This window comes from Podarcis raffonei, chromosome 17 (genome assembly GCF_027172205.1).
Source record: "Podarcis raffonei isolate rPodRaf1 chromosome 17, rPodRaf1.pri, whole genome shotgun sequence".
NCBI lineage: Eukaryota > Metazoa > Chordata > Lepidosauria > Squamata > Lacertidae > Podarcis > Podarcis raffonei.
In genome coordinates, this window is record NC_070618.1 from 7,626,086 (window position 1) to 7,654,051 (window position 27,966).

Genomic DNA, 27,966 nt, shown 5'->3' on the forward strand with positions numbered 1-27,966 from the left:
TAAGGAAAAATAGGCAGTGTCTTCACCCACACTTTGTTAAGTTAAATCTGGAATGTGAATTTGAGCTAATATAATTTTACGTAAACAGAACAAGTTAACATTTTACTTCATTATGAGGGATATAGCCACCGTCTTATGCAGCATATCAAAATGTGAGTTCTAAATATTTAGTTGCAGATACTAGTTAGCATGAAGTAAAGATATAAACTAGTAAACTATTAGCTATTACCTTTATACTACTATGAAAGGAAGAGTGAGTGCAAACAGTCTCATGCTATGTTTGTGGCCCTGGTCCTACGTGTTTAGCTGCCAGATATTTAATGCCAAGAAGCAGTATTCCAACAACTGATAAATCCCCTATAATGAATGAGAAAGAGAAATTATTTCATCTCAGTATACCCATCTGATTGGAGTAATGATCTGCAAGTTTATTTGCTCAAATACATCAAATAAGATGCAAGCACTTTGACAAATATACAGAAAAAAGGTAGGATCAACACAGAACAGTAATCTAGCTTAAATGGAGGGAAAGCTTATGACAACATACTCCCAAGAGGAACTTTCTTCTGCAGTTAAGTTACTTATGTCAATAAAATAGAGGGCGATAGGCGTAAGAAGGAAGTTAGTTTGTGCATTTTTCTTAAACTTCAAAATGTTAATACATGCCAGTTAAACACTACAACTAAAATTTACAAGTAAGCATGACAGGGAGATGAGTTTGTTAGTTACCTTTCCTCTTTGAATAGTCCAGAAGAAAACAATTACTATAGTTACAGCAGGCAAACTGGCTGTTGGACTGGCTGATAAAGGACTGATTAGTGCGTTGAAGTCCATCTGAAGTTGTGCTCAAAAGCTCGTCATCCTCATTATGGCACAGTTTGGTCCATGAAGAGGCTTTACGCTGAGACAGACCTCAACTTATCACAAATTGTTGCTTTTCAAAAATTGCCAGGTGTACTACTACTGATCAAGGTCAGGCTGAGGAAGAGATGTTTATAGGAAGTAGTCTGGGGTACGCCGAGTAACATGAGGCTCTCCACGGCGAGGCGCTGGATCAAATTGAAGGCTGTTAAAAGGAAAAGGCTGATTAAGTGCTTTGTTGCATTAACTGCTGCATTTTTATTAATTAAATCCCATACCTGTCCTCTCCCCACTCTCATTTCCACAAGTTCCATTCTTAAGCTATTTTATTGCAGAATGCCAGGCCGATAAAGATCATTCAGGTTTGCCAAAACTGAAAATAATATTTCAGCCAAGGGTTTAGGATTTCAAGAGGACAATGTTTGTGCTTGCTTGACTACGGTAGATAATTACCCATATTTCACTAAATGGTATGCAACACTGAATCAAAAAAGGGACATTGTATTTTTATTAACTGCAACAAACGTTATCAATATTTCAGTCATCATTTCCCATACTTTCACTCTCTATTAGGGCATGAGCGGGAAAAGTTCCAATGAAATAAAAATGGACTCATTTAGCATTGTTTTAATCATGATTTGTTTAAAATTCTGTCCCTACATTGAAGGTGACTATTTTGTGGTGTAATTCCCAAATTAATGTGTCCTATTCCTTGATTAGACGAGGTAGCAATTCAACTTGAGTGATGTTAAAAACAAAATGCAGTATTCTTTAACACACAGTTTCAAAAATATTACTTATGTTTTAGCTATCATTTTCTGAACATTAAGGCCTAGTTTGCACATCACACTAAGCCTTGGAATGTGAGCAGTCCATCCCCCGCCCCGGCCTGCTACTGAACTAAGCCATAACTTCACGTCACTCAAACTCAGGCTTGTGGTTTAGATCTCTGCAGCCTGACCACAAGGTGTAACCAAAGTTTGTCCTATGCGTTATGGCTTGTAGCTTGTCCAGATGAGCTAATCCCCGAGCCCAGATTTCGACAACATGCTGAGCCAAGCTTTGTCCTGCTCAGTGCAGCAGCAAAACAACTGGAACGGAGCAAAGTGGCCACAAACTCCTCTCCATGAGTCCACACATTTGTGCTAAACCATAACTAGGCTTCCAGCATGATATCTAAACTAGGCCCATGAGATATTCTTTAGAGTTCATTCTGCAAAAGTGGTGTACTCTATAGAATTCATCAACACTTAACACAAGCCAGAGAACTTTACCCCTTGCAACCCCACCCCCATTGTTAAAACAAGCTCATGTTTCTTACAAGGAATATTTTAAAGTGTCATCTAGTTCCATGATAGCAGCCTGGTTCCCACAACGATAACAGTAATTGGGTGCACTGAAAATGGTGACCACATTCCGATCATGACACCAGTTGTAACCCTGCAGTGGGGGGAAGAAAATGCTTTCAGTGAAAAGTCTCAACCAATTTCTTCTTTAAAAGGTGTAACTAGATTAAAAGGTGTAAAACCAGTAATCCCATGACCCTTAGGAGGGAGATCCAGGGGTCACAGGAAGCACCTAACTCCCTTCTCTGGCAGCAGAAAGCAAGCTCTGATGCTAAATTCCCCTTCTGCATAGCTGAAACTTCCACAACTCTTGCTCTACCCTGATCAGAGGTGATAAAGAGACATGCTGGGGGTAGGCCAAAATACTTTGATCTAGTGCCTTCCCAGTACCCTGTCAAGTCCCACACCAGGGACAAAACTACAGCCCAGGAGCTGAAAACTATTCCTTTCTATCTCCCTTGCATTGGTCCCAATGGTAGGGAAATAGTTTAAATAAAAAGAAAAGGACGGAGTAGCATAAGACTGCTCCTTTGTCCTCCCTTTCACAGTGCTGGCACAAGCCCAGCAGGGCCATCTTTGACTCGCCTTCCCCATCACCTTAGGAATGCATACTACCTTGCTTTATATATTTTCACTGGTACAAAACAAACTATTTCAGAGTCAGAGCAAACATGAATACTAATTATGTTCAAATGCAAACACCAATTTTTACATCTTTCTCTGTAACTCGTGGCGAATTATCCAACCCTAGCCACTAGCAAATTGGAAAATGTGGGATGCTCACTTGAAATGTCCCCTTAAAATTAATTTAGTATAAACTAAAATCAGTCACAGAGACATTAATATTACAGGATTAACTGGCACACTGGCAAATAAAGTTAACTGAACCATATATTTGTGACAGGTGTAAACATTTTTATTTACTCTGAATAGTGTTCTGATAATTCTTGATGAATATTATACTAATTTACACCTTCTAAGATACAGAACATTTTTGGTGCTTATTACATAGCATAAAAATTCAAGATGCTGAGCCCATACAACCTTCTTTCCAAAAAAGACAGACTTTCATTTTTAAGCCTTAGGTGGCTAGGTGCAACAGAGTAATTATACCTCCATTACGAGTTGGTGAGCACGAGACACCAATGTAAGCCCATTGGCATGGTTAAATGTTTCAGAGATATCTTGACCAAATGTATAGCCAGCGCCACGTGGAGAAATCCCCCAGCCACCACGATCATCTGGATCTGACCATAACAGATCACACATTGGGCCCTGTTCAAAGAAAATGGTACAGTATGTTACATAAGGAGGGAAATATTGCAAAAGGTAATCTAAAAGGTGTTAAGCTCCTGGATCTCTTAAGTATATTGCATATTCTATATAATAAAAACATTTTACAGAGAAATAGGAAAAGTTGTTTCTTACAGTCTTCAGGAATGAAACCTATCTAGAGAAAACCAGTGTGAAAATCAGAGAACTGAGCAGTATCAATAGGAAAAAAAAATCACTCAACCCCCCTGTAAAAGTGATGAGAAACTTAGCAGATGAGTTTGGCAAACAAAGAGGTGTAAGAAGTAAAAGCATCAAAACAAAATACGTTCCAAGCCAAAAAGAAAAGTTAATACCAGCAACAAACACACACAGATGGAGCAGAAGAACTAAAAGCAGGATAAAAAAAACAAGTCAATAAGTAGAAAAAAGCATACTAGGAAAAAACAGGAAAATGTAATTGAACATCACCAGTATGTGAACTATTGTGCATGTATCTGGCAAAAGATCAAGTGGAACAGAAAAGCCACAGTGCTGTTTAGAGAGAAAATTGGTAAAGAAAAAGTGTAATTTCAGTTGAAATGAAAACTAGGTTGAAAGGACCAGAGGCAGTAAAGGCACTGAGAAAAACTAATGCAATTCCCAAAAGGAAGAACGGAAACCAGATGACAGCTAAACAAAGGAGAATCCAAAAGAACAGCTGAGGGATGCCAGGATCCTGCAAGATCAGCTTTTGCATGTAAAGTACCTAGGCATAATTCCAGCTTCAAGCACACAAATGAAATGTTTTAGTTAAAGGGTCTACACCCTTCCAATGTGAAAGCTATGCATAATCTCAGAACTGACTCATCTAGCAAACTTTGCATGACATCAGCATCAGTTTAAAATGTACCTTCTAACTATATAGCACTGTAGATGCACGTCTGTGTCTCTCTTAAACTACATAATCATTGTGGTGCAAACAGAAGAAAGGAGCCATGATCTACCTTGCAGCTCAAACAAAACAGAGCTACAGAAATTTTATGCACTGTTTATAGTAAAATATTCTAAACCAAGTGTGTGCACTGGCATGCGGTAAACTTTCAAAGCCAGGTTACAGGCATAATCTCAACTTTCTAAAGTAATTAACACCACAATTTTCAATTCATGTATGGACATCCAAATTATTATTTACAAATGCCCAGAATAATTCAATTTATACAAGACAATAGCCCTATTCAGGCATCATGTCTACCAAGGTCCCTGCATGACTCTGTCTACTCCATCCACCCCCACTAAGGTCTGAATGAGCTTCTATCCTCACTTATTCAAGTACGTTTAGAATTCTCATTGAGATTTCCCCGCTTAACTTGGAAAAGCCGGGTGTGCCTGAGATGCTGGGGACTGGACCAGTCCACATATCCTTGTGCTTCCTACGTATGTTGGAATGCAGATGCTAAATCCTATTGCAAAATGCTTTTAGGAAAGGGGGAGCCAACTGCATAAACTTCTAGAGAAGATCTCAACCAGAGCCAGGGCTTTTTCGGCTGTGGCTCTGATCTGGTGGAACGCTCTGTCACAAGAGACTAGGGCCCTGCGGGATTTGACATCTTTCCGCAGGGCCTGCAAGACAGAGCTGTTCCACCAGGCCTTTGGCCAAGGCACAGCCTGCCCCCCCTCCTTTGGTAATCCTCACAGAACTCTAGCCCAATGGTTGCCATTAATTTGATTTAAACTGATTTTATAATGAATTGATTTTAGAATGTTGTATTATTTTACTGTTGTTAGCCGCTCTGAGCCCGGCTTCGGCTGGGGAGGGCGGGATATAAATAAAATTTTATTATTACTATTATTATTATCTACAAATTCTCAACCTCCTCAAAAAGCTAGTCTTGCTCTTTTAAAACATATTTCAGCTGTAGCAATGTACTAGCCACTTTGTAAAGTTACAGGAGAGCAACTCCAGTTGCTACGGAACTGTTGTTATCCAAGTGCATTCTGTGTTCACTAAAATCCAGTGCAAATGAATGAGTCATGTATCACTGCCATGAGTGCACATAATAAACCATTTGAGAAACATGTGTCAAGAAGTACTGCAGATATGTGGTCCATGGCCTTTTCTGTGGTGGCGTCCTGACTATGAAATGCCTTCCTCCTGGAAATAAATCAGGCCCCAATGCTTTTGACATTCCAACACTAGGATGGGCATTTATGAATATTATCCCCCTGCTACATTTCACACTGTGAAATGTAATTCCCCATTTTTACCTGCTTTCATTTAAGTAACTAGATGTGTTATTATCATTTTAAATATTGTCACCCACCATGAGATCTTTGAATTTAGGGAGAGCTGAAAAAATATTATTGGAACAAAGTATCTATACCACCAATTCAGGGCTTGATATGACACCCAAGCTGTGCAGACGTTTTGTTCTTACAGACCCTATTATGGTAAACTATAAAGTAGAAGTTCTGGTCTGTTCATTTTCTAGCCATCCAATTAAATTCATACATAAAAAATAGTACTGTAGAAGAAAACTTGGTTTTTAAGATTGATCAGAGCTTGCAAAATTTTAAAAGGTATTTCCACACACACATGCAACAGGGAATGCCTCATACTGCTCAATTTTATACATGTCTACTCAGAAGTAAGGCCCACAAAGGTCGACAGAACTTACTCAGGTACATAACTAGGACTGCATCCAATTTTTATAAATACTAGAATGAACAATAATTTTAAAGGTTAAAGATCTGCAAACTAATTAAGGCAACCAACACATTTTTAATCAATTAACTGATCAACTGCATGTTGCAACCCTTTTGTCTAGCTATTATATTTGCCTGATTCAGTTCAAAGATATGATACCATACGCTATTCTATATTTAATGTATATATTCGCCATTCAATGTATACTGTCACAATGTATTTTCATTGATATTACCTCATGTGGAACTTCCTGCAGACGATCAAGAGCTCTAATATGATCCAGTGTATCTATAGATGGGGAAAGACCTCCATGAAGACAAAATATCTGAAGAATAAGAACCAGAATAAATGTATTATGTGCACTGCCAAGAGGTTGTATTCTTCATTCACTTGAGGTATTTGTTGATACCAAGAACCAATCCTTATGCTACTGTCGCAACATGCACTTGACAATGAGCCTTGTGTGTTGCTTTCTTTCTCAGTTTTTGCACAAGGGGAGAACAGAAATTTCTACCGAAGATTAAAATCACCAGCTTGTGTGATCACCTGAAACAGGTTTTTCATTGGGCCACTTTAGACGCAACACTAAAACCATTGTTTAGGGTTACAATAATAAGCTGCAGTGAGCCTCAAACTCAAGGTTCCTTCCCCCCCCCCATCCTCTTCAGCTGCCAGGAGTTTAGAAGTTTTGCTTCTGCTCTAAACGCAGCTTGTATTAAACCTGGACAAGCTATAATTAATCTTAACAGTCGTTTGTTGAAACAAGTCAACAAAAAGCCAGTTTATGAAGCTGCTTGAGTCAATTAACTATGGTTAATAATAATCACAATATATCAGCACCCACATAGTTTGTCAGTAAACCCAAACAAGTTTCACAAAAGCAATCAATTTAGTAGCACAATGCATTAACATCTAAGCCCACATAATACAGCGCAAAGAGTAACAAAAACAATTTCCGCCTCCTCTGTGAATATAGTTGATATCATAGCATTTCAACAATCCCCTTCTATCTGCATCATCTAGAGGAGGGAAATAAAGGGTATCAAAATCCTAGGACTTTTTAAAATTGCTCCTTTGTTCTAGAGTGAAGGGTCACTTCAACCTATAAAACTTTTGTTACATAAGCACTTCTATACGCAAGCCAAACTCATTTTAAATTCCAATTCAAATAGCACCAGTAAGCGATCAATTTTTTGCACAGTGAAAAGTTCTGTAGCTTACTTAATAGCTAATTCTTTTTTTTGTACTACATCAACAAAAAGCATCAACATTTCTTAAACTAGAGTTTCTGAACTCCATACACAAGTATGTTTCACACCTCACAGTGTTATCTGCAAAATACAAACAATATGTATTTTACACCTAACAATTTAAATTAAGGACATGAAATTTAAGTCATTAGTACAGGGCAGTACTATTACCACCAAATAAGAAGGCAAAACCACATATGGGATGGAATGCTGGGCTGTCATGAGTTCCCTTTCCCCTCCACACATCTGCATCATTCTTGGTAATGGTTTTCAGGTTTACTGAAGCCAAGCTTTTTATGAGTATCACAAAAATAATAGTATCATACCTGCCCATCAACTAGAGCTGTAAGTGGAAGATAGTCAAACAGATCTGTGAAATACTTCCAAACATTGGCATTTCCGTATTTCCGTAGACATTCATCATAGAAGCCATATACTTGTGTAATTTGCCTGCTTTCATGATTGCCTCTCAGAATTGTAATGCGTTCTGGGTAGCGCACCTAGCCATAAAGAACAAATACATGTTATAATGATCCATCAGCTGGTATCACCATTATACTCCAGGTGGCATGGAGCTTATCTCATTGCAAAATGTTTACTAAGCATATTTTAATCTAAAACCACAGGAGTCAGAACCTACAAACCTTACCTTTAATGCCACAAGAAGAGTCACAGTTTCCACTGAGTAGTAGCCTCTGTCAACATAATCTCCCATGAAGAGATAGTTTGTGTCTGGTGATTTCCCGCCAATTCTAAAGAGCTCCATAAGGTCATGAAATTGACCATGGACATCTCCACAAACTGTAACAGGACAACGTACTTCCTGAACATTTGATTCTTTTGTAAGTATCTCTTTAGCCTAATATGAGAAAAAAACAACCAATCAGATTTGAAAACAAACTATATTCAGTTTTTTTATGCAAATGTAAATAAAAACTGCTGCAACAGAAGATCTAGTGACTGTCCTTAATCTCAGTGTTGAACTGAGTTCCTTGCTGAACTCAACAGGAAAGAGGATGGGGGCAAAATTAGAATCAACCAGCTCTGCCTGTAACTGGCTATGGCTCCACCCTACTGTTTGCCTCCCTGAAGTCTGCCCTACGAGTCCCAATGGGCACCAGTCACAACTGGCATAACGTTTAGGAATTTTCCAGGTGTTCAGGAACTATCTATTATCTCCCGTTTGCAAGTATCACCAACCAAACCCAAAACCCCTACCCCTATTTCAACAAATGCAAGGCCCTACAACATTCAAAAAGCACTTGCTTGACACTTCAGGATGTGTTTATCAACTCCAAGAAAAATTGTATTGATAAACAAAATCAATATTCTTAAAACTATTATCCTAGGTGCACACCACTTCCAGACCTATCATTACTACCAGCAGCAAACATTATTAATAAGTTAAAACAATGGATTAAATACTATTAATATCCTTTCAATTCCATAAATCATGGAAATCCTTCATTTATGTATAAATTTTAGTGGTAAAAGTGCTAGGAATGTGGTCTTCTGGAAGTCATTGCTTCAATGTTTCTGCACTAATTTATGCATATTTCTGATTACATAAACATATTCAGCCCTGCATTTTTAAAAATTCTGATTTCAAAAGACATACCAATAAACTAAGATATGATAAAACTCAAGAAATAAGCAAAAAACTATGGGATTCCTGTGGCTCCCTCTTGGCTGTAACTACATAGCTTTCAAAGTCACACTCCTGGTGGCTGGGCAACTACGTCCATAATGCTAAGTGTAATGGATGTTGAATGTTTAGTTGAAAAGCGAGGGTAGTTCTGTATCCAATTATACAGAGCACTGCAAGAATTTACATTATTGAAATATGTGGAAAGCACGTACAGCTGTTTTCCTAACAAAAAGAAAAATGTAAACATTATTTGTACTGTTTAGGCTGCAATCCTATACACACCTGCCTGGGAGTGATTCCCATTGAGCAGATAAGTATAGGATCACACTGTTAACTCTATATTCTCATAGGCTAGCTAGAGCCATGAAAAAAGCCTTCTGCGAGGGAAGCTGTCCAAAACTTCTGAAAGAAGTCAAATTCAATCAGGCTTCTTTGTATTCAACCTTGTATGGGGAAGGAAAAGCAAGTAACCTAGTTCGGATAAAGAAACTAGAATGTTCCAAAATTTCCTGGATCAGGGTGTGCAAAAACAGTGAGGATAACTCCATCAGTAGAGGTAAAGCATAGCTGTCAACTTTTCCCTTTTCTTGCGAGGAATCCTATTTGGAATAAGGGAATTTCCCTTTTAAAAAGGGAAACGTTGACAGCTATGGAGGTAAAGGAATATACAGAACTGTGTCATAAAGCCATTTTTTTCCTCTTCAAAGTGACAAAGCACTTTAACAAAGTGGTGCTATTTTGCACAACGCTCTAAAAAATGTATGATACATACATTCAAAATGTAGTGACCACATAAGCACTGCATCATCCACTGAGTACTTGGGGTGATACAGTACTGTGGCTCATACCTGGATTATAACAGAACCCACTGCATACTCTGCGTGTGTAAATGACGAGTGGCAAAAGCAACCTCTTACTGCAGGAAATCCGGTGCTGAGAGCATGGTGGGTTTTTGTTTTGTTGTTGTTGGGGAAAAGCAACAATACAGTTGCAGTCATCTGTCTGTGGCCCCCACCCATCGCAACACTTCCATCTCCCCACGAGCGCAAGGGGAAGAGTAAATTGCAACGGAGGAGAGTGAATTGTAACGTTCCCTACAATCCCACAGTGCCCTTTGCCAGGAACACAGCAAGATTTCAAACCAGGCCCCAGGCACCAAGATCTTAACAGTGCTAAGAATGATGAGGATGGAGAGAAATTCGCAGGGAGCGAAGACAGCCCCAGTCCAAGAAAGGCAAAGCCTAGGTTTAAAGTATGACATTGATATACTCCAGCGGCTTCATTTGTCGACTGTCAGCTTCGCTCTTAAACTAATTGCAAATATATTTTTTTTTTGGGGGGGTTACTTTTACACACCCTTGGCAGCCCTTTCCAGAGAACTCTCTCCACCTTTACCCTTCTCAAAACGGTCTCCTTGGTTTCCCAGGACCCGTTTTACTGGCAAAGGGAGAAGTCCAAACCTTTTGCCCGAGTCATTTTCAGCCTTTCCCCCCCCCCTCCTTCCTCTCTCTAGTTATCCTCTCAGATCTATGTACGGTTTTTATTTCGGTGGGATCCGGGCCCCCGGTCTCACCCCCCCTCCCCGTCACGCACCTTCTCGCAGAGGCTCCGCACTTGGCTCTCGCTCAGCTGCTTGCACTCGTTGAGCTGCTCGATCCATTGGTCCAGCTCCTTGGTGAAGCTCTTGTCCTCCATTCTGGCCAGCCGCCCGCTCAGTTGTGGGAGAAGGGAGCAGCGCCGGGCGGCGTGGCCAGGGCGGCGTGGTCCAGGCTGGACCGGCCCAAAGGGAGGGAAAGGAGGAAGAAGAAAAAAGGAAAGGGGGAAAGGAAAAAAGAAAGACAAGCCAACGGTACTGAGGGGGGCAGAGAGGGGGAGGGGAGGGGGAGGCCCGGACCAACGGTCACAAGCCCAACGGCCCGCCTAGAGAGCGCGCGCGCGACACAGGCCCAAGCCTCACCCTCATAGAAGTCCCTCACCCCCTCTCTCCCTCCGGCACCGCGTAATGGCGGCGGCGGCGGCGCTGCGCACTTCCGCCTCACGTCGAGGCGCTTCCGGCGAAACGGGCCGGCCGCAGCGCCACCTGTCGCCCGGAGGACAGAACTTGCCTCTGATCTGTTCGCGAGTTGGAGAGAGGAAAAGGGATCGAAACCTGAAGGCAGGGGCGGATCTACTATGAAACGAAGGAAGCTTAAGCTTCATGGCCCCTAATCCCCGAGGGCCCCCAGATGCGGCTTTAGTGGCACTTTTTTTGAGGGGGGGGTGTCTGGTAGACCCAATTTGAGTCACACAACTCAAACTGAGGTTTGTTGTTGTATTTCAATAATCCTGAAGTTTGAGTCAGGAGCACAGATGTTGTGAAGGTGGAGTACAGCAATTTTAAGCAAAATCTGAAATGTATTTTTTAAATTTTTTAACTGTGGTGATCTGACATGGAAGAACCGCATTGAAGATGCCCCCCCATGACCATTCAGGCTTTGGGGCCCCAAAATTGTAGGTCCGCCACAGCCTGAAGGGTGCAGTTTGGGGAAGGAGCCCACTACAAGCACTGTTAAATACTGTTAAGCTTGTTTTTAAACAAGTTGGACTTTTTATTTTTATGGTGGTGCCTATTTGAAATCCTTTTCCCCGTGTCCCAAGACTTCCCTGAAACCAACTCTCTGGAACATTCAGTGAATTTATTATTTACTCCAGCCTTTTAAACGTCCTGAAATTTTTAGTAGTAGTGCCACGGTTTCTAATAACGTTCTATGATTTTAATGTGTGCTTTTTTAAAAAAGCACTGCTTTTAACTGTTTTAGGAGCCCCTTCAGCACTGAATGAGGTATACAGCTCAGGAGCAATTGTGCTGGCTGTGGGGTCTGCACCAAAGTTAGGCCCATGCAAATGCAAGTCAGCACATCTCCCAGAAAAGGTGCAACCACTGCAAAAGATTGTTTGCTTGTTTTGTTTAATTTATATACCTCCCTTCATCAAAAGATCTCAGGGCAGTTCGCAGAATTAAACATCAGGTCCCACAGTGCCAACTATCTAATGTCGTGCCCCAAACCATGAATACAGGCTGCAGTCTTCTGGACTTTAAAAAATACTTTCTGTGGAATTAGCACAAGTCTCAGGATGAGATTTTAACAGCCCTAGTTTGGCTTTGTTACAGTGCTGAGTGCAGTTAACCTCTCTTTTCCACACAGATATGGCTGGACATTTTTCCTGAGGAATGCAGAGATGAACCCATGTCTCTTCCAAAAAGTGGTAGTAGTGCAGAGGAACTGCAGCAAGTCCAGTGTAGCTACCAGTCCCAATCTTATCTGGGTTAATGTTATGACACAGCTGTTCATCAAAGTCCATGCTCACCAAAAAACATGTCTACTACAGTAATGAACTACTCTAGAGAAATTATACTTCTGCTCACCCATTTTACCTGCTGTTTTCACACAAAGGATTGTGTCATCGTCAAAGTTCAGTGTGTGTATAAGAGTGCATTGTGAAATCACTTGCGAGATGCTTCACAGGAACAGAATCAGAAATGAAATATCCCACTGAAATAAAATGTGACTTGAGTCTAAGTATTACTATTATGCTTTACTAATTTCACCTGTACCCCAATTTAGATTGTGTAAAACTGTGCAGATTTATACCTTTAACCATTATAATGAATGTATTGGCCTTTGTTCCATATGTAACATCACAATCCTTTGCTCTGCTGTAAAGTGCAGCGATATCTGTAATTACTTGCATAACATCCAAAGGGCAGATTCAGCAGTTATGACTTCACAGGACTGGCAATAAATATCATGTGGGGCATCTATGGGTGTTTCATTTCTGGATGCTATGCTTACTATAACGGCACAAGTTTCTGCTTGAATTATAAATGATGAACCAGTACAGGACCAGTCTGTTAACTTTCAAATAAAGTTTATTTCCTTCAGGGCTTAAAAAAAATTCTTAAACCACTCTCCTGGGATACATTGGTCCAAGGTCTAGTTCAGGTCTGCTTTTAAAGGAATGAAAGCTAAAGGAATACGATAAAATAACAGCTATGGTGTTCGACATGCCTCCAAGGGCTGGTTCACATGGAAATGCCCCCCAGAACCATGCATGCATTGCACTGGCTCGATATTACTTGCTGGACATGGTTGTTGATTCACAAAAAGCTATTTTAAGCATCTGACTCATGTCAAATGTATCATGTTGATCTTACTAGATTTTTACTAGACACTAATGGGCAACTAAATACCACTTTAAAAAACCACACACACTCATTTTAAAAATTGCTTTAGTTCCTACTGTATGTATGTAGTTCCTATTATGTAGTTCCTACATAGTCTTCTGAGCCGTTATTGGAAGGATACGGAAAAGCAACTTGTGTCCAAGGCTGATTTTCTGTATACCATGATGGCTGTTGCCAATTGCTATATGGAAAGGCCACGGCAGAACTGAAATAACCATACATTGGATAGGTTTGGGCTAAGTTAAACCTTTGTGAGTCTCCAACGCTGAAATGACTAAAAGTCTGTGAACAAAACATACTAGACTCTGTGTTATACACTATGCTTGTAGTTGTGGACATGCCATGTGTCAGGGGATTCATTTCACAGGAATTTAATTCCTGGTATGTCTGAGTTACTGAGTGAGTATTGCAATGATTTTGGTATAAGTACCAAGAGGAATAAGGATAAACTGCACCATAAATATGCACAGGAGAACTTTGCCACTGAGAGGTTTCCTCAATATGTTCATTTTGATTTAAAGGTGAAAATTTAGTTTTGTTATTTTCACTGTACGATGGTTCCATCTGCAAACGCTCCAATTCCATGGCTTTATTTGGTTCTGTCATCACTGTGGAATCTAAATTATATGGGGTTGTGCAGTTGGGGGTCACATTTTTTTCCTGTCCACATTCTGCTTCGTTTCGATCAGATTTTAGAGGTGAACTCAAAGCTGTGCTACATTCAGGCATTAAATGTGAAGCATCTCTCAGGACATCTGATTTTAAGTTATGGTGCTCATTTAGCGTACCCAACACAGAATTAGCACCATCTCTAGTAGGAGAGTTTTCAGGAGATTGTTGTAATAACTCAACTGTCACTGAAGGTAAAGAAAGACTTTCACCTCCCTCATTGTGGGATGCAATATATTCTTGGTCAGGGTCTTTTGCATTCCAGCCGCTCTTGTTGAAATCTTTTAGATCCGCTAGATTCTGCTGACCAGCTAATGTGTTTGAACAAATGAACTTTGGTTCTGAGGCATTTGGTGAAGATTGAATGCTTTCACAGGGATAAGCAACTTTTAACTGTGAAGGTGAGATTGGTGCTGTCTCTCTCAAATTGCCAGGTTTTTTATTCCACATATTGTCTGTTGAAATGCTTAACTGTAGTTCTTTCTCTTTGGGGAAATTATATTTTCCACTCACTCTGCAAAACAAAAATCAAACTTTTTTTTTTAGTGATTTTTTAAACACAAGAATATCGATGTTCTATTAGAATTAGGACCTGATCTGAATTTACTCGATGCACAAAAACATACATTGTTTATGTATTTATTTCTAAACATTTGCTTGGTCCCTATTTTTATAATCTTGTAATATATTTTGTTTCAATACTAACATTTCAAGGTGGAAACAGAGCATCACTATTCTCCAGCTGTCTTAAGTGTGAATAATGGAAAAGAAAAGGTGTGGGTAGCTAATCTTGTGGGTTACTAGATTCATCAAATGATCTGGGCATGGGTTATCATAATCAAATAAAAACGTGTGTTAGCTTGATAAAAACATGAGAAAAGCCTCAGACCAATGGCCAATCTAGTCCAGCATCCTATACACACAGTGGCCAATTAGACGTCTGTGGGAAACCAGCAAGTAAGATTTGAGCATAAAAGCACTCTCCCCTCCTGTGGTTGCTGCCTCCAACTGTGGAGGCAAAGCTATCATGGCTAGTAGCCTTTCATAGCCCTCTTCTCCATGAATTTGTCTGATTCCCTTTTAAAGCCAAACAATCTAGTAGCCATCACTGCCTCCTGTGGGAGTGAACATACTACATAGAGAATAAATGTCTTTGATCTGTCCTGAATTTTTAAACAGAGAGCTTCATTAGATATCCATGAATTCTAGTGTTGTGTACAAGACAGAAAAACTTTTCTCTATGCAATTTCTCCATGCCGTAATTTTAAAAACTTCCATCATATAACCTCTTACTCCCCTTTTCTCAAACTAGGTAAAGGTAAAGGTACCCCTGCCCGCACGGGCCAGTCTTGCCAGACTCTAGGGTTGTGCGCTCATCTCACTCTATAGGCCGGGAGCCAGCGCTGTCCGCAGACACTTCCGGGTCACGTGGCCAGCGTGACAAGCTGCATCTGGCGAGCCAGCGCAGCACACGGAACGCCGTTTACCTTCCCGCTGGTAAGCGGTCCCTATTTATCTACTTGCACCTGGGGGTGCTTTCGAACTGCTAGGTTGGCAGGCGCTGGGACCGAACGACGGGAGCGCACCCTGCTGCGGGGATTCGAATCGCCGACCATGCGATCGGCAAGTCCTAGGTGCTGAGGTTTTACCCACAGCGCCACCCGCGTCCCTTTTCTCAAACTAAAAAGCCCCAAATACTGCAGCCTTTCTTCATAGGGGAGTTGCTCCATCCCTTTGGTGATTTGGGTTGCACTTTTTTGAACCTTCCCCAACTCTACAATATGCTTTTTGAGGTGAGGTGACCAGAATAAAACAGTACACAGTACTCCAAAAGTGGTCACACCAGATTTGTATAATCACATTATATCATATCATATCATATATCATATCATATCACATCACATTATCCGCAGATTTAATTCCTTTCTTAATGATCCCTATCATAGAATTTAACTTTTTCGCTGCTGCTACATACTGGGTCAACCTCAAATTCTTGTTCCTGATTTGTCACTGCCAGTGTAAATGAGAAATAAAGTGTGTGTCCCCCGCCCAACATCTATTGCTTTACAATTGTTTACATTCAATTGCACTTGCAATTTTACTGGCCTTTCACTCAGTTTGGAGGGGTCTTTTTGGAGCTCTTCACAATCTCTTTTTGTTTTAATGACCCTGAACAATTTACTCAAGGTGTATGTGAGAGAAACTTACTGGCCTACGTGTGCAGAATATTCAAATGTTATGTCGAATCCCCAAATCTTAATCCCTCAAAGGGTGTAGGGAATGTCTACCTCCAAATAAGGGAAACGTTTTAAAAGGCATTTAATAGATGGAATTTAAAAAGCAAAAACAAGACAGGCTAATGACCTCTCAGAAGTATGTTTCATCAACTTTAGATTTCGTGAAGATCTAATACTAGATCAAATACTGTTCAGCAGACCTTCCCAGAGACAACACAGGTTTCTTCCATACAAGAGCACACAAATCATGTTAATAGGAGAACAGAAACAAAAATGTGAATATTTTGCTTAAAATTCAAGATATCTATCTGATTGTTCAAGAACGAAATTTCTTTCAAGAAAAACACATGAATCCTCAGAGATAAAGAATGTTTTCTCAGGTTACGTTTTATGAAGAGATGACTTTTAAAGAACAAGGGAGGCTGTTTCTTGATCAGATCTATCTGATGATATTCAAATGAACAACTTGGCTGTATAAACGTGGATAACGGAGTTTATTTCAACCAAGGTCCACAAGGAATTTCATGTGAAAGGCTACTTCGGCAGCTGGTTAAAAAAAATATGGCACATCAAAAATGCAGGGAGAAATCAACCCATTTGTTCTATCAATGCAAGACTTTTTACTGTGCAAAGGAACTTTCTTTTCTCTCAGTGTGTACCCCCTAAATCTGTTCTGGCATTTCCTTCAACCTTTGAAACAAATCTGCGATGGCACAGGGTTTATGTGGGGAGACAGTACGTACATGTACTGTCTGTAAGGCATGCATTAATTGGCTGTCCAATGCCAGGATGTCCTATCAGCAACACAACTATTTTTGTGAATTGCCACTGTTAATAATTTAAATACCACTGTCTATACTCATCTGCATTTCATGTCCACCTCTCTGCTTACATTCTGTTCTAAATGTGTATCAAATAACATTAATTAGAAGTCTTTTTAGATATGTGCACATTATATGCCAAATACTGTCTTCTTTCCTTCAACAGTCATCTAGAATCAGCCATTACACTACTCTGCCACAGTAGGAGAGATGAGAAACAGGGACTTTCCCTCACCTCTGAAAGACCTGTCCCTGAACTGTTTCCGTCCCAGCTGCTTTTTATTTAAAAAAGTACTATTTAACTTTAAGGTGCAGTATCTGAGTTTGCTTTCCTTCACCCCCTCCTCCTACCTATACCATTTTCCTTTTGTGGTTGGTCTTTTAGATTTTAAGCCTGGGGGAAAGAACTGTCTTAGTTTAATTGTTTCTATGTAAGCCACCCTGGTTGCCTTTCCGGTGGCATTTTGTTTTGTAAAATCATTTTTAAATCCTATGCCCTTTAAAAAAGCGAGGTTTGGGGGGCGCTTATTGGGTTGTTGCTTTTATTTTGATTATATATTTTGTGGTTTTATATTCTGGTTTTGTTCTGTAAACTGCCCTGAGATCTTGGATATAGGGCGGTTTATAAATTCAATAAATAAGTAATTTTTTATTGGGTTTTCAAAATACAAGTACAAACCAAAATAGAATAAAAAATAAAATAATCTAAACATAAAAAGTATAACTCATAGAAATAAGGTAAACAGATGGAATTAAACAATCTAGCAATATAATCTAAAGGATAATTTCCAGAGTTCCATATATTGATTGATGGCTTAGAAAGCTGTTGTTGCAAGTGGTGATTACAAACATACGTGATATAGTTCCAGCTGATAGCATGAAAGGCCTGGGAGCCTTTTTGGTTGAACAGTGCGATAGAAATCCTTTAAATAAAGTTCTAAGAAGGGCCTGATCCACAAAATTTGTATGAAAAGTTATGGAAGTAACACGTTTCAAATAGGTCCACTAGGCACTGGTATTTTGTTACTGTTTTACTATTTATACCTTAAATTCCTGCTATTTTCATCTTCATTTATCTTTTCTGTGGTTGTCATCAGTGAATCAGCAATCTAATAAATTAAAATAGGAAAACAAACCGATGTAAGTATATTATGCAAGTTAATTCTTTTAACACTTTTCTGTAAGTTCTATAAAATTGTAAAAACAATGGGAAAGCGTTTTGTGCTGTTGGACAAGACTTTAGATTGGATCATGAGACTCTGTTCCCATCATTCCTTACCACTGGCCCTGCTAGCTAGGGAGGATGGGATTTGTAGTCCAAAAACAGCTGGAGACCCAAGTCTGGGAAACACTGTTATTGATTTTACAAATCACTTTGAGGGTTGTTTTCTTCTTTCTACAAGCGGTGTATTATTTTTATGAAACAAAGGAATGATTATATTCTCTATTTCAGTTCTGCAAAACAAAACTTCTTAACTAGAAGTAATGGTACCACTGATGTAAATTTCCTTGCTAATTCCAGTTGTGCATATATTTCCCTTCTTAGCCTTGCACATACAGTGGTGCCTCGCAAGACAAAATTAATTCGTTCCGCAAGTTTTTTCTTCTTGCGAGTTTTTCGTCTTGCGAAGCACGGTTTCCCATAGGAATGCATTGAAAATCAATTAATGCGTTCCTATGGAGACCGCCTTCAGACCAGGTCCGGGGACAGTCTGTCCCCGGACCTCTTCTGAAGGCTGGCGGGGGGAGAAGGACTTTTCTCCCCACCGCCAGCCTTCAGAACAGCCTTCTGAAGGCTGGCGGGGGGAAGAAAAGCCCTTCTCCCGCCGCCAGCCTTCAGAAGAGTTCCCCAGGGCTGCCTAGGCTGAGGATAGCAGCCTGCTGCCCGGCGCGAGGGGCGCTCTGCTTCAGAGCGCCTCTCGCGCGGGGCAGACATTCGCAGCTTGGGGAGCCCTGCAGGACTTCCCCGCAGGGCTCTCAAAGCTGCGGATAGCAGCCTGCTGCTCCGCGCGAGGGGCGCTCTTAAGCAGAGTGCCCCTCACGCGGGGCAGACATTTGCAGCTTGGGGAGCCCTGCAGGACTTCCCCGCAGGGCTCTCCAAGCTGTGGATAGCAGCCTGCTGCCCCGCGCGAGGGGCACTCTTAAGCAGAGCGCCCCTCGCGCGGGGCAGACATTCGCAGCTTGGGGAGCCTTGCAGGACTTCCCCGCAGGGCTCTCCAAACTGCGGATAGTAGCCTGCTGCCCCGCGCGAGGGGCGCTCTTCAGCAGAGCGCCCCGCGCGAGGGGCAGACATTCGCAGCTTGTCCCCGGAGATTTCCCTATGGGCTTTCGTCTTGCGAAGCAAGCCCATAGGGAAATTCGTCTTGTGAAGCCGCTAAAAATCGGAAAACCCTTTCGTCTTGCGGGTTTTTCGTTTAGCGAGGCATTCGTCTTGCGGGGCACCACTGTACACTATGTAAAAGAAGTAAAGTTTACTAACCCCCTCCTCCCCCCACCTTATACTATATAGAACATCAATTTCTCACATCGAATATAACTGATCCGAAAAAGAACTTTATGATCTGAAAATAGAGAGGCATGTACTTTTATAACCCAAGAAAATCTTTAATACAATGGGGAAGGAAAAACATTTCCCTTCTTAGTAGTATCTTCAGATACAAGCGTTTAATTGTATATTAATCATACAATTAAAGGTAGCAGGATTATTATTGGGGGGAAACCTCTTCAAACCTCCATAGCTGCAATAGTATGTGGGCTAGTTTGTAACACCAGATTATTTTCTTATTTGGTTTTACAAAACCGTAATAATGTTCCTTATGGTGGCCTTACACAACATTGATCCAATGCTCTACTATCCAGATAAAAAAATTCCTTCCAGTAGCACCTTAGAGACCAAGTTTGTTACTGGTACGAGCTTTCATGTCCGTGCACACTTCTACTATCCAGGTGAGCCTAGACCAAAACTCATTCACTATGTGATTACTTTTTCTTTTTATGGTTATTGCTGTTTTTCCTTTTGTTATTTTTCTGAATGATGCCATGGCCTATGATGATGATGATGATGTTGATGTTTATGGATTACTTTTCAGACTAAATGTTTCCAAAGGCTTGACCTCTTTGAGACTGTTCTATTTAAATCCTCACAAAGACCTGGAATGCACTCAGAAAGATACAAGGATGACTTGTATCACTCCAGGGGTCTAATAATATTCATTGGGTCGGGCAGAACATGGAAAGCAGGCAGGCAGTAGAGGGCACTTTTGATACCTTAGCATAACATCTTTTCTCATGAGGAACAAGACTGCAGTAGCCCCAGTCCTTTGTGGGAAAACATAATCCTGCAGGACCTGAGGATTGTTTGCCACTTCCTTTCCATGCCCCAACAAGGAGTTTTGGTGTTGGGCAGTGGGGAAGGCTGGGACAGCCCTGCTCCCATCAATCCTACATTTTTGGCAAGCTCTGTTTGAATATTTGCAACATCCCTATTTGAAATATTCGGTAATTTAATGTGCCCTTAATGTTTCTGGAATGCCACTAATACTACCCATCTTCCCATAAAAAGCTTAGTTAAGACATAAGCGGTCACTAGTCGCCATAATACAATTTCCAGTATCAGAGGCAGTGTTTATAAGAAATATTGCAAATGCTGGGCAATATACATACAGTGATACCTCGGGTTACATACGCTTCAGGTTACAGACTCCGCTAACCCAGAAATAGTGCTTCAGGTTAAGAACTTTGCTTCAGGATGAGAACAGAAATCGGGCTCCGGTGGCGCGGCAGCAGCAGGAGGCCCCATTAGCTAAAGTGGTGCTTCAGGTTAAGAACAGTTTCAGGTTAAGAACGGACCTCTGGAACGAATTAAGTACTTAACCCAAGGTACCACTGTACATTGTGACTAGTAGCCATGTGTAATGCTTGCAGTATTTTTGAAGAATTCTATCACCACATTTGTGAACAAAAATAATACATTAAATATATTTAGAACCAAATAAAAGTATGTATCATTGTCACTATATCATTCTTTAAAAACAAAAGTGTTGAACCAAGTGGTTTTACCTTTATCTTTTTTGTACGCGAGGGATCACTCGTCTCCTCAGATGAAGTGGAACAATCTTCTGAAGCGATACTGGCAGGTCTTTTGTGTTGAGACTGGGAATCTGAGGCCTGGGAAGCTGGTGGGCCACTGTTGCACATACTGTGTTTGGTGCTATGTTCTTCAGTGGTATCCAGATCTTGTCTTTTCAACTCGCAAGATTTTCTCCAGTTTTTAACCATTTGATATATAACCAGCGGCAAAGGTGACTTTTCCCGTTTAGAACAGATAAACTTCATATGCTCAATAGTCTTCATTATTTTCATAACGTGAGCCATTTTTCCTAAATCCTTCCTTTCACACATCATCAATTTGTCAAGAAGTGAAGAAAACTGATTGTAGTTGTATTCTAGTTCAGACACCGTACTTCCATAGTTTAAACTTACAGTATATGGTACCAAGTTGACGCACATAGAACTGAAGGACTTCGATGTTTGTAGCACGTTTTTAGTTTCTGAAAGTTCTTTAAGCTCCCTTGAGAAAAGATGAAGCGCATACGAGCAATTCAAATTTTTTGAGAAGCCATGAATAGCTTTCCACTCATTCTGAATTTCAGAGATGGAAGAGTCTATAATTTCTATAAGGTTGCCTTTCCGGTAAGAGAAGGAAGCCATTTTTTCTTGACATCTTAAAAGTTCAGGTGTAAGTGATGTATCAAACCATAATAAACTTCGAAATCTTGGTTTATCTACTCTTCTTGCTATTGAGTTTTGGAGAAAAAGAACTGTTTCATATACCATTGTCATTTCAGCATACACTTCAACAGCTTCTGGTTTCAAAATGGTAGAATTTATGCCACCACTTTTCAAGAATCCCAGCACATTTTCTTTTGTGATCAAAACACTGTCACTCTCTTCCTGTAAAATCTGAAAATACTGTTTCAACATTTCCATATGCTCTGTACATCTGCACAAGAGCTGTTGTAATCTCTCAGTATCTGAAGACTGCGCTTCACCTAATATTTCACCAATACAACCAATATCCTGGCGTACAATGAGGGACTTTGTAATACAATAATTTGCCTCTTGTTGCTTGCTTGCCATTTCACAATTACTAGAGTCCACTGAAGATTTCTTGAAAGTCTGTTCTTCAACAGCATCGTTGAAGTTTCTTCTTCCAAACTCCTCTATCATAAGCTGGTAAGTCTCATAGAGCTTAGATAGGTCAGCTTCATTTATTCTGATTGCTTGTCTTTCCTCACCTTTAAAATCTCCATTTATAAACTTAACTTTTTCTGTCCAAGCAAGACTTTTAGCAGCATCAAAAAATATGTGCTCAAGTCCAAACAGTGATGCTTTTATATTCACATCTTCACAGGTTTTTATGAATTCTACTTTTGTAGCAATAATATCCATTATGACCCAAAGATGCTCTTCCTTTTCTGCCCTCAGATTAATGCCAGGAGTTTTAGATTTGCTTATTAAATCTACTGTATTTTTTCTTGCATGTTCTAAGTCATCAAGAGTATCTCCAAAGTTAGCTCCACAAACATATGGGACAGAAAGGAAAAAATCAGAGAAATTGTAATTGCTTTTCATTGCTTGTTCACATTCCTCTATTTCTCGCCTCAACTTCAAGAAGGAATAGTAAGAATTATGTTCCCATCTTGTGTTATTAAAGGCATCCACTAATTGTTTGTGATGGGATTGTAACTCATTAAGAGCATTGTATTCTAGTCTTCTCTGAAAAGCAGGATAGAAATTTGATTGTTGTTGGTAACCTGACTCCCCACCAAACAACTCACTACACAGTGAATCATCATACCAAAGCAAGCTTCGGAAGGTTGGTACACCTTCTATAAGTCTCTTCTTATTTTCAATGAATTCAATGGTTTCCATTATAATCTGTAGTTCAATCAGGGATTCTATAGCAGAAGGTTTCAATTTATTAATAGTCTGCATCCTTCTTTCAGTACTCTCAAGTATCTCCCTCGAAACCAAGACATGTTCAGAAGAGCATTCCTGCTTTTTTTCAAAAGCTCTAACAAAGGACGGAAGAACGCTTCTGCAAAATATAAGTTGTTCAAGTAATACATTCAAAGATGTGGTTTCATCTGCCTTTTTCAAGATCTCTGATATTTTAATGATAAAATCAAGGGATTTTTGTTCAAATCCTACTTCTGGATGTTTGATGTCATGACTGAGGTCTCTGCAGTTATCAAAAGGTTCATTTGAAAAACAGTTGTTTTCCAAGGACACAGGAGACAGTTCGTAATCATTGGATGAAGCTTTGGCACTCAAACTTATCTTTATTTGCGGTGCTGGGGCTATTTCCAGAGCTTCGTTTTCATCAGAAAAAACATTTTCCAGCCTTATGGAAATATTATCTGGTTTTAAAATGTTCACTTTTGCAGAAGATTCTAATGCTGCTTGAACTGGCGTGGCAAGTTTAATTGCAGTTGCATTGATATCAGAATCACAAGTCCTTTCATCTTTTCTTTTGTCTTCATGATTGACACATGACTCCTTTTTCTCAACAGCTGTATTCAAATGTTTTGCACTATCTTTGCTTGTATATCTATTAACTTCAGAGCTGATGTCGTGCTCTGTGCTTACCATGCTGCTACTTATATTTTCTTGGGTATTATATCCAGAGACGACATTTAAATGAATCTTCTGCTCATTGCTCATAATGTGTTTGTCACTGCTTGGCTTTGTACTTTTCAATTCCATGATATCTAAGCTAGTAGATTTCTCGGAGGCTGTTTGAAGTTTAGTTAGTTTTGCATTTCTCATGTTATCACAGCTACAAGGCATATCTGAAATGCAGCTAGATGAGGATCCACATTGTAGGACTTCACATGATTTTGATGATTCACTTGATTTTTTCCTTCCAGCTTTTGCTAATATTTTTAAAGATTTCTGAACCCTTCGATGTGCTTTTCTTAAGTGAAACATTGCTCCATCTATTTTTTGAGAAAGATGTTTGTTTTTACATAACAATGCTTGAGTGTTAAGAGTATTCAAAACATTCTTAATATACTCTTCAGACTGCACAAATGTTTCAACTTGTCCCTTGGACGATGAAGGAAATATATACTTCTCTTCTGAATTGTTCTGTTCTTTCCTTCTGTGATGTTTGGTATTTTTCTCCTGCAACCATTTCATATCCTTTTTATGTCCTGAACATTTCCTCATATCTGTCTTCATTCTGAAAGAGCTATGAGGGGAATTCAGTTTTGGCTGAATTATGTTGGTGATTGTAATCTGCAGGTCAGGACATACAAACAATTCAGGTTTTTCTTCCGAATCATTTTTATTCTCTTCCACAGAGGGCTTTCCAGAAACCTTTGTACTCTGACTAGGTTTTTCTAAGAGACTATCCCAATCCATACGCTCTTGTAAATAATGATACACATCCTTTTTCTCCCAATAGTTTCCATTTTTACATGGCTTCTGTGATGTGGAGATACATTTTTTACACTCTCCTAATGTATTTTCAAAGTCACTAACAATGTTCAGGTTCTGGTCATTGCATTTTACCTCTAAATCCTGTTCAAATACTTCTAGACTATCATCTTCACAAGAGGAATTACTGTTCAACTCTTCAAAATTTGCATTTGAAAGACCTGAAATCTCAGACTGAGATTGAGGTTTTTTAAATTCTATATCCTTTATATTCTCCAAAGGTACAGGAACAGAGGTATTTATCACAGAGGCAGTGCAATGTTTTTCTTGATAAGTCACCATGTCCGTACCTTTAGTTAGAAATGCTTGGTTATGCAGGTCTTCAGATTTTTCTTTGCTATTGTTTATCAGCTTTCCTTCTGTTGTTGAGCCTCTACCTTGACCACTGAAGTTAAAGTCAGAATCTGAGCTTTCTGAATCCAAAATTTCAGGCTTCCCTGAAGTCTCCATACAGCATCTTATATCACTTATCCAATCCTCCTTGACAGAGTCTTCTTTTTCTGATGTTTCCTCTGCTGAACTTTCTGTTGAGGAAGGCATCTGTATTGTAGGGGTATCTCTTTTACCTTTTTCTTCCAACTCGCTTGTGTAAATTTGATCAAAATCACTGGTATTTGCTGCGGTGTTTGTTTTACAGTTCCTTTGTTCATCAACAAATATTCCTGAGGAAAGAAGACATTCTTTGCTATCTCTAAAAATATTTTTATCCAATGAAACTGACTCAGGAAGACACACACTTTTTCCATTAAAATCTCTCATTACTGTGTCACTTCCACAGGAAGCTGGGGATTGATGCATGATTCTCTCTCCAATAGAATTATCTTTTACTTTCTCTATAGTACAGTAGTCTTTTTCACCTACTGAGCTGTTTGCTACTTCACATGCTGTATATATTGGTTTATTAATGATTACAGGTGCTTCAATCTTATTGAATTTTTCAAATTCTGTCACCGCATGGCACCCATTTTGTTCAAAATTCTCTGCATCCATTTGATTCTCTATAGACTGCTCACTGAGATCTTCATCCCAGACTTCTCCCATAACATTTTCAGAAATATGCAGTTTTTTACAAACTTCAGACTGTAATGTGTAATCTTGGAGACTACAACTGTTAGCACTATCATTCTGTTCTTCCTCTGATGAAGTAAAATTGTTTTGAGCACATTTTGTATCCAAATTGGTTGAGCAATGCATTTCAGAAATGTAAGCATCATCTTCTTGTAATTGGCTCTCCATTTCTCCTCCCATCTTATAATTGCCAAATGCTGCACTTTCTGGATTTTGGTCTGGAAATTTCCATTCATTAATCAATGTTTTAGAAGGATTTAGGTGTAATGAGGGCAATTTTGAATGTCTTGTTCCTTTTTCTCTTCTTACATTTTCCATAAGTGTTCTGTCTGAATTATTAGTTTTGCAGACCTTTGATTTTAAAGAACTATCACCTACATAGGTTTTCAAACAGTGATCTGTATCAGTATTCTGAGAACCCAAAATGTTTTTGTTGACACTACTTAACCCTTGCTCACCATTCACTGGGGAATCTTTATTTCTGTTTAACACAGATGGCAATATAGTTCCTTCCAAATTTTCTTCCAAATATGTTTTCTCCATATATTGCTTCTCACCAACTGCATTCTTGGAGTTAAGAAGAAAATTCTCAGTTACAGGATATGGCATGCTTAGAGTAGCAGATACTTTCATTTCCAAGTTATAGTCCAGCTCATTCTCACACTGTGAAATCCTATCCAAGATTGCTTCTCCATTTTGCTTCTCTAGGACTTGTTCCCTTTTTTTTAACCTTGGATCCTTAATTAGTTTTGAAGTAATTACAGTACTTGAGCCGCTATCACAGGCAGGAGAAACTTCAGGATGAGTTTTCAAAGAAGAGTTTTCAATATGGGCACTTCTAACATTTCTGCTGACATCCAGATCGGGGGAACAATGAAGATTAATTTCATTTGTTTGTTTATGTGGGGAATCCCACCTTCCAGTAGATTTGGGCTTCATTTGGGTTTCAACTATAGAGCTGTTCCAGTTCTGTAGGCCTCCAGAAAATGAAGGAGATGCATTATTTTCTGAGTTTACTGCACAGCCTATCGTGGGCTTTCTGAAATGTTCATAGATGAGTTGGCTTTTGCCTATCCTTGTCACTCGTGTACAGTTTTCCAGCGGTAGTCTTCTTCCTCTTCCTGTAAATACAAGGAAACAGATTGAAGTATAGGGTTGTGAAGGTATTTTTGACCAAACTATGTGCAGTATCTTCAGGTTAAAATGTGGCAGTTCTGGGAGTGATGCTTCCTATGACATCAAAGAATAGTTGCGAAGAATTGGCTACTGAGCAACTGAAACTTGACAAATTGATGTGCCTAACACTTCAACAAACCATTAATCTTATTTTTAGAAAGAACAAACTGAACATTCACAACATTCTGTGAGGATAAAGGTTAGTCTGGATGGAAAATAACTTTGCATAGACAGACTTTAAGGAAGGAACAGCTACACGGACAAGAAGAGAAGACGGGAAGAGAAGAAAGGGAGAAAAGCTAGAGAGCATCTGACATCAGGCATGGGAAAGGAACAACTGGAGTGCATGACTTAAGAGTGTACTCACAATGATTCATCTGCAGCTATGGCTTGCATTCTGCCATTTTAATTTGGCACCATATGCAAGTCATGCTGCTTTCACCAGAGATTTAAACAACATCGAATTCAAGCTGTGGTTGCAAAGGCACAACTGGAAGCACTTGCTGCCATGGCCTTACCAGTGCCATGTGTGGCAACATACATCAGTTTAGCGACGGGTGGGTGTGGCCTGTCCAAAGCAGCGTTGCAAGCCAATTGGGGAGGCCTGACAAGCCTAATTACGCCAAAGGTTTGCCTCGGCTAGAATAGGCAGCAGGCTCATAAACAGGGAGGAATACCATAAGGCAAAAATAAGGCGTATGTATGTACGTTTACTCAGAAGTAAGTTCCAAGGGCTTCAATAGGAATTCCTCCCAATTAAGTGTACTTAGGATTGCTGCCTAAAGGAAAGAAATGCAAGAGAAGGCAGGTGAAAGTAATAAAAGAGGATTTTTAATTTTATTTTGAAGACTACTCTAGATCTAAGGACAGGAAAAAGCTAAACCTTGTTGCCAGAAAGAGAGGCGAGACGACAGACAAGAGTACTAAGCAGGCAGGGGGAATTGGTAGAGAAACAGAATAGCTGAAGGACACAAGAAAAAAAAGGCAATCTAAATAGACAAAGACTTGAGGAAACAGCTGCATTCACATTAACCCATGGTTTGTCAAAGACTCGGGGTCGGGGTCGGCCAGTAGAGGGCACTATCTGTAGTGGGCCCTAAGCTGTGGACTCCCTCCCCACGGAGATGCATCTGGTTTTGGAGAATTCAGAAGACCCTTGCTTTTGACACTTGAAATATGTATGTTTTCAGGACCCATCTTATTT

The 27,966-nt window shown here is 39.8% G+C and overlaps 3 protein-coding genes across 3 annotated transcripts in view; all 3 read right to left on the minus strand.

Moving 5' to 3' along the window:
- PURG (purine rich element binding protein G) overlaps positions 1-27,966 on the minus strand; it is a 164,344-nt gene that overhangs the window by 86,537 nt on the left and 49,841 nt on the right. The gene's annotated exons all lie outside the window — the stretch shown is intronic.
- On the minus strand, positions 408-11,067 carry PPP2CB (protein phosphatase 2 catalytic subunit beta). Its single transcript, XM_053370432.1, has 7 exons — positions 10,657-11,067; positions 8,065-8,274; positions 7,742-7,915; positions 6,401-6,490; positions 3,321-3,482; positions 2,183-2,301; positions 408-1,066 (listed from the first exon to the last, which is right to left on the minus strand). Exons 1-7 carry the CDS (start codon positions 10,756-10,758, stop codon positions 994-996), a joined length of 930 nt encoding a protein of 309 aa, XP_053226407.1. The 5' UTR covers positions 10,759-11,067; the 3' UTR covers positions 408-993.
- TEX15 (testis expressed 15, meiosis and synapsis associated) overlaps positions 12,956-27,966 on the minus strand; it is a 32,138-nt gene continuing 17,127 nt past the window's right edge. The window contains exons 7-9 of the mRNA XM_053370412.1: positions 21,075-26,707; positions 18,060-18,124; positions 12,956-14,471 (exon numbers count right to left, since the gene is read on the minus strand). Of these exons, the coding sequence (XP_053226387.1) occupies positions 13,364-14,471; positions 18,060-18,124; positions 21,075-26,707 (6,806 nt within the window). The 3' untranslated portion in view covers positions 12,956-13,363. The remainder of the gene's footprint in view (positions 14,472-18,059; positions 18,125-21,074; positions 26,708-27,966) is intronic.

What these genes read in the sequence shown, in the direction of transcription:
- PPP2CB (XM_053370432.1), bottom strand. Translation starts at nt 10,758, where the DNA reads ATGGAGGACAAGAGCTTCACCAAGGAGCTGGACCAATGGATCGAGCAG. An exon ending in TGCAGGAAGTTCCACATGAG is followed by an intron (nt 3,483 to 6,400) that starts GTAATATCAATG and finishes TTCTTTGAACAG; the next exon opens with GGCCCAATGTGTGATCTGTT. An exon ending in CTCACCAACTCGTAATGGAG is followed by an intron (nt 2,302 to 3,320) that starts GTATAATTACTC and finishes CCCCCACTGCAG; the next exon opens with GGTTACAACTGGTGTCATGA.